The sequence below is a fragment of the Apodemus sylvaticus genome, chromosome 15 (genome assembly GCF_947179515.1).
Source record: "Apodemus sylvaticus chromosome 15, mApoSyl1.1, whole genome shotgun sequence".
Taxonomy (NCBI): Eukaryota; Metazoa; Chordata; class Mammalia; order Rodentia; family Muridae; genus Apodemus; species Apodemus sylvaticus.
In genome coordinates, this window is record NC_067486.1 from 6,807,397 (window position 1) to 6,819,082 (window position 11,686).

The 11,686-nt window shown below is 47.5% G+C and overlaps 1 protein-coding gene across 3 annotated transcripts in view; it reads right to left on the reverse strand.

The window, feature by feature from the left end:
- Ifnar2 (interferon alpha and beta receptor subunit 2) overlaps positions 1 to 11,293 on the reverse strand; it is a 30,404-nt gene extending 19,111 nt beyond the window's left edge. For 2 of the 3 annotated variants that reach the window (XM_052158991.1, XM_052158990.1), the window contains exons 1-3: positions 11,014 to 11,293; positions 1,264 to 1,354; positions 216 to 263 (exon numbers count right to left, since the gene is read on the reverse strand). In XM_052158991.1, coding sequence (XP_052014951.1) covers positions 216 to 263; positions 1,264 to 1,318 — 103 coding nt within the window. In that variant the 5' untranslated portion in view covers positions 1,319 to 1,354; positions 11,014 to 11,293. The remainder of the gene's footprint in view (positions 1 to 215; positions 264 to 1,263; positions 1,355 to 11,013) is intronic. The other variant, XM_052158992.1, reaches the window with a different exon arrangement.
- Between the last annotated feature and the right edge of the window lie 393 nt (positions 11,294 to 11,686).

The window sequence follows — 11,686 nt, forward strand, 5'->3', positions numbered from 1 at the left end:
TCACTAGTGGTTGTTTTGTTTTTGTTCCCCCCCCCCCCCCATGATAGTTTAGAGCACAAATAATGAAAAACACTCTTAGCTCATCTACCTAGAAAGGATTCCAATAAACTGGTAAGGATATCTGGGGTCAGAAACCAAACTTCCCCCTTTCCTGCCTGTAAGGCAGACACTTTAACCCTTATATTAAATTTAGTCAAGCTCAGAACATTTCTTACCATCAAAAGCAGACGGTGAGGCAGTCTCTGTCTCTGGGCGCACACACACTAGGAGGAAGCACAACAGATTACAACCAGGGCTGTTGTGGGCCCAGACTGTTAACATTACTCTAAATGGTAGTCTCTTTGGCATACATGTGCTACATAAGGTTGGGATTTTATCGTGCTAACAAAATTCTTGGGAGAGTGTGGATGCTCTTGGCTAACGAGGTACGGCCGACACGTGTGCCACCTGAAGGTGGCATCGGGGCGGATGTAAAGTGAGTCCTGTGGGACTTGATGCAGATGGCAGGGTTTAGAAGGGTTGAGGAAGTGTCTGAGAAGTGTCTGTCTACATGACACATTTCTCAGAATATAAATAAGCACGCTGTTAATGAATACATTTAAAGTAAAGATGTTTAACAAGAGTGGCAGATGAAGAGAGGGTATTTGTGATTGGAAGTAGTGAGTGCTGTCCCCTTAGAGTAGGTACGGGTATTTCCTGATCTTGCAATGACTTATAGGGTGTGGGGTTCCTGGTACTTTACAGACCCTTGGGTGGGACACATAATCCGTGGATATCTACACTGAGACATCTGTCATATTCCTGGGTTCCCCTAAGGACAATGTATGGGAAAGATGACATCCTGGAATTAAAACAGTTAAGAGGAAGGAAAAGAAAGGACATGAAGAAATACAACTGTAGAAAAGATGAGGGCTAAAAGGAAAGGAAGCCTACAATCACACTTAGGGATGGATTTTCAATTTAGTTTCTATGGAAAAGGTAAAGGGATGGCCACCTTCTAAACTCCACTATGGGTGAGACTCAGGGTACGCAGAACAGCCACCCTTTGAGTTATAAACAAGGCAGCTTCCTAAACTCGTAGCTTATATTATTCTGGCTTAGGTAAAATTAAGGGGCAAACACCCACAGGATGCCTGGTGCCAGTCACGCTGACCAGGGTCCTCCAGATATGGACACCAGTTTGCTGCTCCACACTGTGGCTCTCTGTCATGACAGGAACACAGGCTTTCTCCCCCAGTGGCTGTGCTGAAAAGCAGCGCTTACCCACAAGACACAAGCTAAGGAAACCAACGGCAGAGATGGTGCGCTGTGAAAGCATCCTGCTCCGGTGTAAGTCCTTTTTCTGCTCTCACACCTGAAAGAAATCAATATTGAGGAGATCAAAACTCAGGAGTACCCAATGATAGTGCAATATATATGATATGCATATATATACGCTAATGAGTAAGAATTAGTCAGATTTAGCTGCAGACACGGCCCTGCTCTAGCCCTGGATTGGGTCGGGTAAAACTTGCATGAGCTCAGTTAGTGTGAGCGTGCACCTCTGTCATCTAAGCAGAGAGGTGGGGAAGGATCAGACAGATGTTCAAGGTCATTCTCAGCTATATGGCGAGTTTGAAGCCAGCCTGGAGGAGCCACCCTGTCTTTTAAAAATAAATTAAAAAGTAGCCGAATTCCGGGTTTCAGTCCGTCCATGTTCCTTGGGCCTTGCTTAGCTTGCCTTCTCTCGGCTGTGTTATCGATCCCGAGGCAAGAAGACCCTTTTTTTTTAGCTTAAATTTTGAACAGGCAATAGGTATTTGCTAATTTCATTATTAAAGAATTAAGTCTAAGATAAAAAACAACTATGTGTCTCTGTGGAAACATGCGCATGTGTGTTGTTGCCTGTGGCGGTCTAAGCAGTGGAAGCGGTTATAGGCGATTATGGTCATCCTGAATTAGTGTGGAGCAGTGAATCCTCTGTGAGAATAGCAGAAGACCTCAGCTTTTGAGTCATCTCTCCATTATGGTTTGGTGACACAGGCTACACAGCCCAGGCTGGCTCGAACCTGAGAGAGCCGCCTTCCTCAGTTTCCCAAATGCTAGGACTACAGACAGACACTGTCGTTCTGGCCAAACGTATTCCCCTTTTCTTTCAGACAAGAGGTAGATTATATAACTCTGTCCTATTTAGTTTTTTTCTGCCTAATAAATTTGAGAAGCCTTCCAACCAAAGAAAATTGTCTTTCTTTTTGACATAGTTGCATGACTTGATGGACATGAGAGTAATTACATTACCGTAGCCACCCCTGACTCTGCCAGGATGGATTAGACCTGCTCAAACTGTGAGCCAGATAACACTGCCCTTTGAGTTGCTTCCTGCCGTTGCTTCCTTCCTGCTGGGTATTTGGTTACAATGGGGAAAAGGTAACAATACAGAAAGCTGGCAGCAAGCGCAGCCTTTGCTGTCACAAACTTCAAGGTGTGGCTCCTAAGTCTTGAGAATGGTTTTCAGGAGCAATGTGGAAGATTTTGGAGCTGCTGGTGTCAGAAGCTTTTTAAGTTCCTATAAAGTTTTAAAGACCAAAAAATGTTCTCAGACATACAGCAGTCGTCTGTCCTCTATAGCTTCTGAGAGGAACAAGAACTCTGTTGGGAAGTTGGCTAAAGGTCATTTGTGCTATTATCGGGCAAAGAATCTGCCTGTGTCCTGAGAATCTGGGCCGGCTGAGAGGGAAGTAACGGATTGATTTGTATGGAGAAGGACATCTTAATTAGATGGGGTGCCCGTGCAGGCCGTCATGGCTACTGCTCATACCTTATCCGAGTCTACCGTGAGAGAGAACAGTGAGGTAGAAATACAAGAACAACATGTGGTCTGACAAGGAAGGGAGAGGATTAAAAGCTGCTTGCAGGCAAGGGGGTGTGTGGTTGAAGTATTGAAAACTGCTACATAGTTGGCATACTAAAGAGAAACAAGGGACTTTGCACAAGGATCGAAGAAAGTCATTTTGCAGGTAAGATGCCACCCACTGAGAGTTCCAGAAAGCCACGGAAGGTGTGGTAGACATGGTACCTCTCCTATACTGGAAAACCTCTATGCAGAACAGCAGCTGCTGTCCAGGGAGGCCAGGGTCTCATCTCAAATTGACAGCAGAACCCTGGTGTTCTATGTGGTGCTGGCTTTGCAGGAATGCAAGACACAAGAGGGAGTAGATTAAGAGAGTCTTACACCACTGTTTCAGAAAGTCCCCGAGAAGGTGTAACATGTATGTCTCCTAAGAAGCTCCGGAACAGGATGTGTGTGAAGCCATGCAGGTAAGACCTACATTGCGACGGAGGCCCTAGGTTATCCGTGATGCCAAAATGTAGGCTGTTCACCAAGGAAAGCTGCAGGTAGCAAGTTGGGGCTGGTCCAAGAGGGAGGGCATCTGCATCACGGCAGACCTGGAGAAGCAGGGCTATTCAAGACTGTTAGAGCCCAAAAGATGCCACCCAGGGCCTTGGATGCCAGATATGCAACTGTGGGATTCCTTCTCTGTCAACTATCTATTCCCTCCCTATTGTTCTTTCTCCCTTTTTTGGGCAGAGACTTGTTTTTAAGTATGAGGGAACCTAGAGTTTCCTCACATACACAAACACATACATACACACATGCACACACACATACACACATACACACACGTACACATACACACACGTACAAATACACATACGCACACGCACGCACACACACACACACACATGCCCCACTCTTCTCCTCTGGGCCAAGAAATGAGCTTTTTTTTTCTTGGGAGCTGTCTGCCTGCCTTTTGATTGATTACTTGTACTGGTGTGTGTGTGTGTGTGTGTAAACCATTTGGAAGTTTCTGAGTTTTACTCTTTGATATGGAAAAGTACAATTGTCTCTCCTTATCTGGGGATTCTGCATTAGTGTATTAGACCAGCTTTGTATAGGATTTTGTATAGAAACAAAACTATGGTACCTGTATTGAATTGGTATGGGTGATTGTTTTCATTTTCATTAGTTCTTAAATGATATAATGTAACAGTTTACATATCATTTGTATTACAGTAGGTATTTGGACATGATTTAAATATACAACCAGACAGACAATAAATTAGGCAACAATTCCTGTTTTCTTCAGAACAGTGCCTGTATTCTATACTGGCCTTGAACTTGCTCTGTCACAGAGAATGACCTTGATTTTCTGGTCCTCTCCCTCTACTTTATAAGAAGTCTGCCATTGAATCTGGTTTGATGTGGCTCCAGGGACAGACAGGCATTCCACCACTCCAGACATAACGCCAGGCCCGATCTCAAGATCTCACCATGTAGATCAGGCTGGCTTTGAATTTGGAGTGATCTTCTTGCCTACCTACCTCACGAACGCTGGGATGATAGCTGTCCACCACCTCGCCCAGGGAGGATGGGTTATATGCAGACATGACAACATCACATACAGGGGGCTTGGACATCCTCAGAATTTGATATCCCACGAGACTCTAGACCCAACCCCCGAAGTTATTAAGGAATGACTTTGTTTTCTCAGCTTCTGGGGTTTGCTTTTTAGAAAGTATTCCCCATTCCAAGGTGAGATAGGGATTCATAAGTTTAAAGGAGCTTCAGTTGATCATATTTCTTCCCTCTCACTGAAGTTTTTGAGGTCAAAGAGAGATTCTTTGCCCCACACCCCACCCACAAACAAAACTGTTTGAGGCAGACATAAAAAGAACAAGGACCAGGAAATGGCTGACTCAGCTTAGCTACAAACAACTTTTCTTTAAAATTCCCCTTGACAGCATGGTGGCAGTTCCCATCCCTGGAATCTTCTAGAGACATTTAGGAGATTGCAGGTTAAAGCTCACATTCCTTCAGCAGAGATAGCCAATCACCGTCCCCACAACTTATCTCATAACCCAATCTTCCCAAAGAAGCATCTTCTGGGATAGCCTTGTCAGCTCCCACCACTGCACCATGGAGGAGAGGCTGCAGGGCTAGAAGCCTGCCTGGATACAGGGACACCTGCCTGGTCACGTGTGAGATTACTCACTCACATCCCAGCACCTGACCTGAGCCCTTGGGCCTCTGCTTTTCTTCTGATAGGAAGATATCTTTGTTTTCATAATGTATTTGTAGGAAGACTCACTTGCTTCAGTAGTGGGAACATGGACACACACAGATACACACATGTACACATACATACACACATACACACATGCACACACACACACACACACACACACACACACACACACACACACATGCCCCACTCTTCTCCTCTGGGCCAAGAATATTTCCTCCCCTTGCTTTGATCCAGGCAAAATGAGGCTCCATTGCACACAAGACATCTTCTAACTGAATTCTTGTTTGTTGAATCTTGTTTCTAGTTTTGGAGTCCTGCCTGAATTCTTAACAGAGACCCTTAAAAATCTCCCTAACCCCAAACAGCTCTGAGTTCCTAAGACAGAGCTCCTATTGTCTCTGGAGACAGCCTTTCAGTCTCAGGGCCTTTTGTATATTAAAGGACTTACTTTCACATTCTTCTGTCTCAAAATTCCCGAGTTATCTTTGACTCTGGTTTGTTAGCACCTTCTGATGGGATGGAGGCTCATCCTGGGCTCAAAGCCCCAGCTCATATTTGAGCTGTTTTCTCTTCCCCCCAGCAAGACAGGCTAACCGGGACTCATGAGAGCTGTGGCTCCAGAGTTGGGTACCAACGAGGTCACACCAGCAGGATCACATGGTGCCACTAAAGCCCTTCTGGTGCAAGTGCTGGGAGGTCAGGGTTGGGTGCTTCAGCCCTGCTTTGTACTGGGACTGAGGGTTCTTTTATAATTCGAAACTGGCTGGAGTTTGGGGCTGGTGGGAGTAAGTCTGTAAGTTCCCCCAACCCCAGGCGCTAGCAGATTGGAACAGAGGTTTACTGACATGTCCATGCATGCTGAGGGCTTTACACCTGCAAGGACTTGCCCTGCCCACCCCCAGGATCCTCTTGGCATCTTTAGACAAGGAAAATATCAAAAAGGCTACCAAAATGGTCGCAAAGAGGCCAAGCATTCTTCTCCAAACCTTGAAGATTTTTCCAACAGACGTTAAGTTGCTACCCAGATTCAGATATTATTCTATCAGTAACTTAATATTCCGGAACAGACCATTTTCAGGAATCTAACAATACCTCTTCTAAGGTTTGAGAAATACTGGAAGGACAGGTTTTCCTCTCTTTTATTTTTTCTTTTTCATTTTTGAGTTGTTGCATTTTTGTTTGTCGTTTTGGTTTGCCTGTTTGTGTGTTCAGGTTTGTGTGTGCAGGAATGCGGAGGCCGGAGGTCGATGTTAAGTGTCTTCATTCATCACCCTTCACCTTATTTGTTTATTTTTAGCAAAGCGACAAGAAATTTCATTTAAAGAGATAGACACATTTCAGAAGAGTGATGGGTTCCTTGAGCGTCAACACCCAAGGGTGGCCACATCTTATTTTTTTGAGGCAGGGTCTCTTACTGAATCTGGAACCCACGGACTGGACTGCACCAGCAGTCCAACAGAACCCAGGGATCCTCCTGTATCTTCATCCATTTCAGAGCTTGGATTACATGCGTGCTACCCTGCCCAGCTTCTGATATGAGCATCTAAGGGATCCATTGAACACGTGACCTCCTGCTGGCGTGGCAAGTTCTTTACCCACTGAGCCACCTCAGTGGTTTTGCTTTCTGCCCTGAACATTTTGACTGAGGACCTCCTCGGTTTGTGACCCCCGCCCCCCCATGCTTGGTTACAAAAGCTTCTGTGACCCTGGGCCCCATAGAGTCCTCTTCTGTCTTCTAAGCCCCTAAATTCCTGAGCCGGTGAATCTATTCTGCACCGAGGTAAAGTTGTCCCCTCTGCCACAACCCTCACCCCTGGCCTTTCAAATATGAGAAATCTGATCACCGGCTTTCAACTTGAATGGTGTGCCGGGCAGACAAGGCTCAGACAAGACTCTGGCAAAGTCTGAGGTCAGCTTGGTTTTCGTTGTTATTTTTGTTGGGTTGTGTTTGTTTTTCTCTTCCTTAAGTTTTTCTTCGACTCGTTCTTTTTCAATGAGCTGAAATCTTTTAAGATCTCTTGAGGCTGAGCACTTACGCTGTACGGCTGTGTTTATTTTTTTTAGGCTACCAGCGCTGTTCCCCCTCCCCCACTTTTCACCTCCGTGCTATTTCTTTAGTCCTGTTTTGGTGTGCGCATGTGCAAGAACAAAAGACTCCAACTATCCTAAGCACTTGATTGTAGTTTGTCTGCCTCCTAGGAGACTCTTCTAGTTAATTTAATCTGTCTCTTTCCTCTGCTTTCCTTTGGGCTTAAAGCAAGCCTTTCTGCTGTTAAAATATTTTTATTTGGGGTCGGAGAGACGGTTCAGTGGTGGAGAGGCCTTGTTGCTCTCGCAGGAACCCAGGTTCTATTCCCAACACCCGCATGGTGGCTCACAACCATCCTCAGCTCCAGTTCTAGGGGGCTCTGATGGCTTCTTCTGACCATGCCTGTCACTAACCATGCACACAATGCAACACATACATTCAGGCACAACACTCACACATATATAAAATAAATCTAAATTTTTGAAAATTTCAATATATTTATCTTCTCTCATTTTTTTAACACCAGGTACACAGGATCAAACATAGGACGCTTCATGTGCTCTGGGCAAGCACTCTCTGGAGAGAGACAGACTGGCTCTTTTTTTTTTTTTTTTTTTTTTTTTTTTTGGTTTTTCCAGACAGGGTTCCTCTGTGTAGCCCTGGCTGTCCTGGAACTCACTCTGTAGACCAGGCTGGCCTCGAAGAAATCCGCCTGCCTCTGCCTCCCAAATGCTGGGATTACAGGTGTGCACTACCATTACCCAGCTCAGACCAGCTCTTTTCCTTACAGACCCCCATGAGCCTCCCGTCCTCCCCGTCCGTCTCCTGCTCCACAGAGCGTCGATTGCTGGGGCTGTTACAGTAGGGCACCGAAGTCACGAACTTCTTTTCCTATAACCCAATGGATTCTGCTTTGTCAGGAGAGCGAGAGCAGCTTCTTGATGTGAAGGAGGAAATCATTCTACTGTCAGGGGACACACCAGAACATGAGCGCAGCCCGTGCCAAACCCCGGGCTTGCTTTCTCCAGAGTTTGGTGCCCGTAGAGAGGCAAGTGGAGTCAACCATTTGTTCTGGATCGCTCACACCCCAACTGCGGCAGATACTTGGAACACGGCCCCCTCTCGAGGGCCTCTGTCCACACAAAGGCCCACTGCTCCCCTGAGGAAAAGAAAAGGCCATGCTTGGCCATTTGCTTCTTTCCTGTTGACTAGAAAAAAAAATGTTCGAGGCTTCTGTGGAGCTGTGGAACAGCTTCTAATGCTTGGAGCACAGTTAAAATGTAAAGGCACTTTGAAAGAATCTCAGAATTAAAAATGCACGAACAAAACCTAAGACAAGGTTTAAGGCTATCCAGTCCATAGACAGGCTTCCAGGTTAACTAATGTGTACATCTTCCTGTTGGCTCCAGAAAAACCACTTTCCAGTGATTTCCACCCCTTCCTGTACCCCATCCCTACCCCAAGTCCTCATCCCTTGCTCTCCACACCCCTTTCCTCTGCCTCCCACTGTTCTCGCATCAGCCAGCCTCTCTCAGAAGGAAATACTTGACATTTGCTCTCCCCTGAACTGCATACACTAGCTTAATTCTTGTTTTGTTTGTTTCTTTGGAGATAGCCTCTAGCTATGAAGTCCTGGATGGCATGGGATAACCTGGGTGTACTGGCTGGTTTTGTCAACTTGACACAGACTGGAGTTATCACAGAGAAAGGAGCTTCAGTTGGGGAAATGCCTCCATGATATCAGCTGTGGGGCATTTTCTCAATTAGTGATCAAGAGAGGAGGGTCCCTTGTGGGCGGCACCATCCCTGGGCTGGTGCTCTTGGGTTCTATAAGAAAGCAAGGTGAGCAAGCCAGGGGAAGCAAGCCAGTAAGAAATATCCCTCCATGGCCTCTGCATCAGCTCCTGCTTCCTGACCTGCTTGAGTTCCAGTCCTGACTTCCTTTAGTGATGAATAGTAATGTAGAAGTGTAAGCAGAATAAACCCTTTCCTCCCCAGCTTGCTTCTTGGTCATGATGTTTGTGCAGGAATAGAAACCCTGACTAAGACACTGGGGTTATCAATAGATAACCCAGACTGGCCTTGCACTCACATAAATCCCTTTTACTCTGGTACCTCAGTGTAGGAACTGCATCTTGCCAGAGCTCGCCTGCACTGGGTGGGCAGACACAGAAAGGGAACTGCCTCAAGTACCCACAGACCACTGCGAGACTGGCATGGACCATGTGAGGTTGCCGAACCCCATCCCAGTGTGTGTGTGTGTGTGGGGGGGGCAGCTCTATCAGCCCCAGGCAGAAGGGGAAAGGGGTAGGGGGAGGTGTCCTGGGCTTACACCTGCCTCTCACACAAAATCCTTTTGCTTTAGTCTCTTGAGTTTCAAATGAGATTACAGGTTACACGGTAGATCTAGGTCTGTATGTTTTCCGTCTGCTCTGGGGCTGTAGCTCAGCAGCTGACTGTTATTATTTATCTGAGATGGTTGCACCGCCACTACCGCCGCTGCCGCCGCCGCCGCCACCACCACCACCGCCGCCACCGCCACCGCCACCGCCACCACCGCCACCACTAACAAAACATAGCATCACATCTAAAACAGCACCCCTTAGGCTATGGACTTTCTAGATTGGTTTTAGACACATTGTTGAATAACTCAAACCAAGCCTCAGAGAGGTCTTTAGCTTAATATTAACTAATTAATTAAAATTTGTAGCCTTGAGAATCCAAGCCAGGAAATCCAAGAATACAAGGAAAGAGCTCTACATCTTCAGCTCTTTTTTAATGTTTAAATAAATACAGGGGTTGGGGGGTCTTTAGAATAGTTACATCCGGGTTTTCTTCTTATGACTTAAATTTGAAAAACCACTTTTGAACAGCAGCCACTTCCTGGGCCACACTGATGAATCTCATTAGCGATGATCACTAGTGTGTTGGTGAATTCAATGAAGCCATATTTGGCATGAACTCTGTTACCCCAGTACCAGACCCCACCTCATTACTTTCCCAAGGTTGCACAGAAGGACTGACAGGCAAGGGACAGGGATAGTGGGGCAGACTCAGTCTCTGGTCCCAATCTCAGCACGTTTCTTAGATGATACTTGGGCTATTTCCTAAGATCTCTTGTCAAACAAAACAGGGACATTAAACAAACATTAAAACACAAAAGTTCATTGGTTGTCAAAGTTTTCCAATAAAGTCATGTTAACCAAATACATGGGTCAATGGGACCAACGTTTACCACATGCAGCTATTGGCTTGCTTGGAATAGAAATGCAAGCTACCAATAAACTCGGTGCCTTTCCAGTGTCCCATCCCTGTCCATTTCTGTGGGCCATGACCCCTTACCCCCCAACCTTCCCAGGGGTGCATCAATCAGGATGCAGGACACAGTGACCTCGTTGGTGCGTCAACAAATGACCCTGGGACTTATGTTTCGGGGCATGCATTTTGTGTGTGTGTGTGTGTGTGTGTGTGTGTATGCATATGCCTGCGCGCCTGTGGGTCGGGGGTCGGGGGTCAGGACGTAGAACAGAGGCTGGAGGTGATAACCAGCTTGGCAAGGTGGAGTCGATCCTGAGGAATGTTGACCCTCTAGGATCTGGCAGTGGCTCCTGCTGAGGTGTTCCATGCTCCCTCGGTGAGGCGACGCGGGTGAGGTGAAGGCAGATGGGGAGCCCACAAAAACCCAAAATTCACCAGAGGAGAGATGAAAGGAAGGCGCCGGTGCATGGGTCACGGGGGTCCCCCAGACGCAGCCAGTGGGTCGCGGGTCAAGGGAAGAAAGGCAGGAAGAGGCGGAGTCCCGAAGAGGAGAAATGAAAAGGGGATTCCCGGAACTGGCACGGGGAAGGCGGCCCTAACCTACTGTCCGCGAAGTCAGCCGCACCCACTCCCGTCCCCGCGGTCCCCCTAGTACAGTACCTGAACGGCCGGGTCTCACGGATCCCCCCTCTGTGATGTCCTGGGGCCACCTCCGAGCTGCTCTGGGCACCAGGCGCAGCTGCGCACGGCTGGCGAGCAGTGGAAGCAGGCGGGCGCCGGCCCAGGCCGAAAGCGAGAGGTGGCAGGTGTTCCGCGACCCCAAGAGTCTCCGCTCGCGGCCACGTTTCCCCTGGTTTAGGGCTAGACCACGCAGGCGCCCGGACGCCTCCTGGTGCCCCTCGGAGAACCGAGAACGAGGCGGGAGGCGGGGCCCGGGCGGAGCCGACCCGGGAGCAGGCTACGAATGGACTCTTTCGTGTCTATTAAAACCCCACCCACTTCAAGTACAGTCCAGGGAGCCAGAGATAACGGATTTGGGCCACAGAGGATCTCGAATTCAAAGCCTATCCGGAATACAGAGCAAAACCAAGGCCAGCCTGGGCGATATAGGGACATCCTGACTCAAAATACAAAGGAAGAGGCCAATCATGGGCTAGGCCCCTGGTCCTTTTACCTTTTCTCCCTCTCCTTCCCCTCCTCCCTCTCCTTCTCCCCTCCCCTCCGTTCCCCTCCCCCTCCCTCCTCTCTTTTTCCCCTCTCTCATCTTGTGCTTACTTATTTTTTTAAGCTCCTCTGATTATAATTTTCCTCTCAGAACACAAGCAAAAATTAT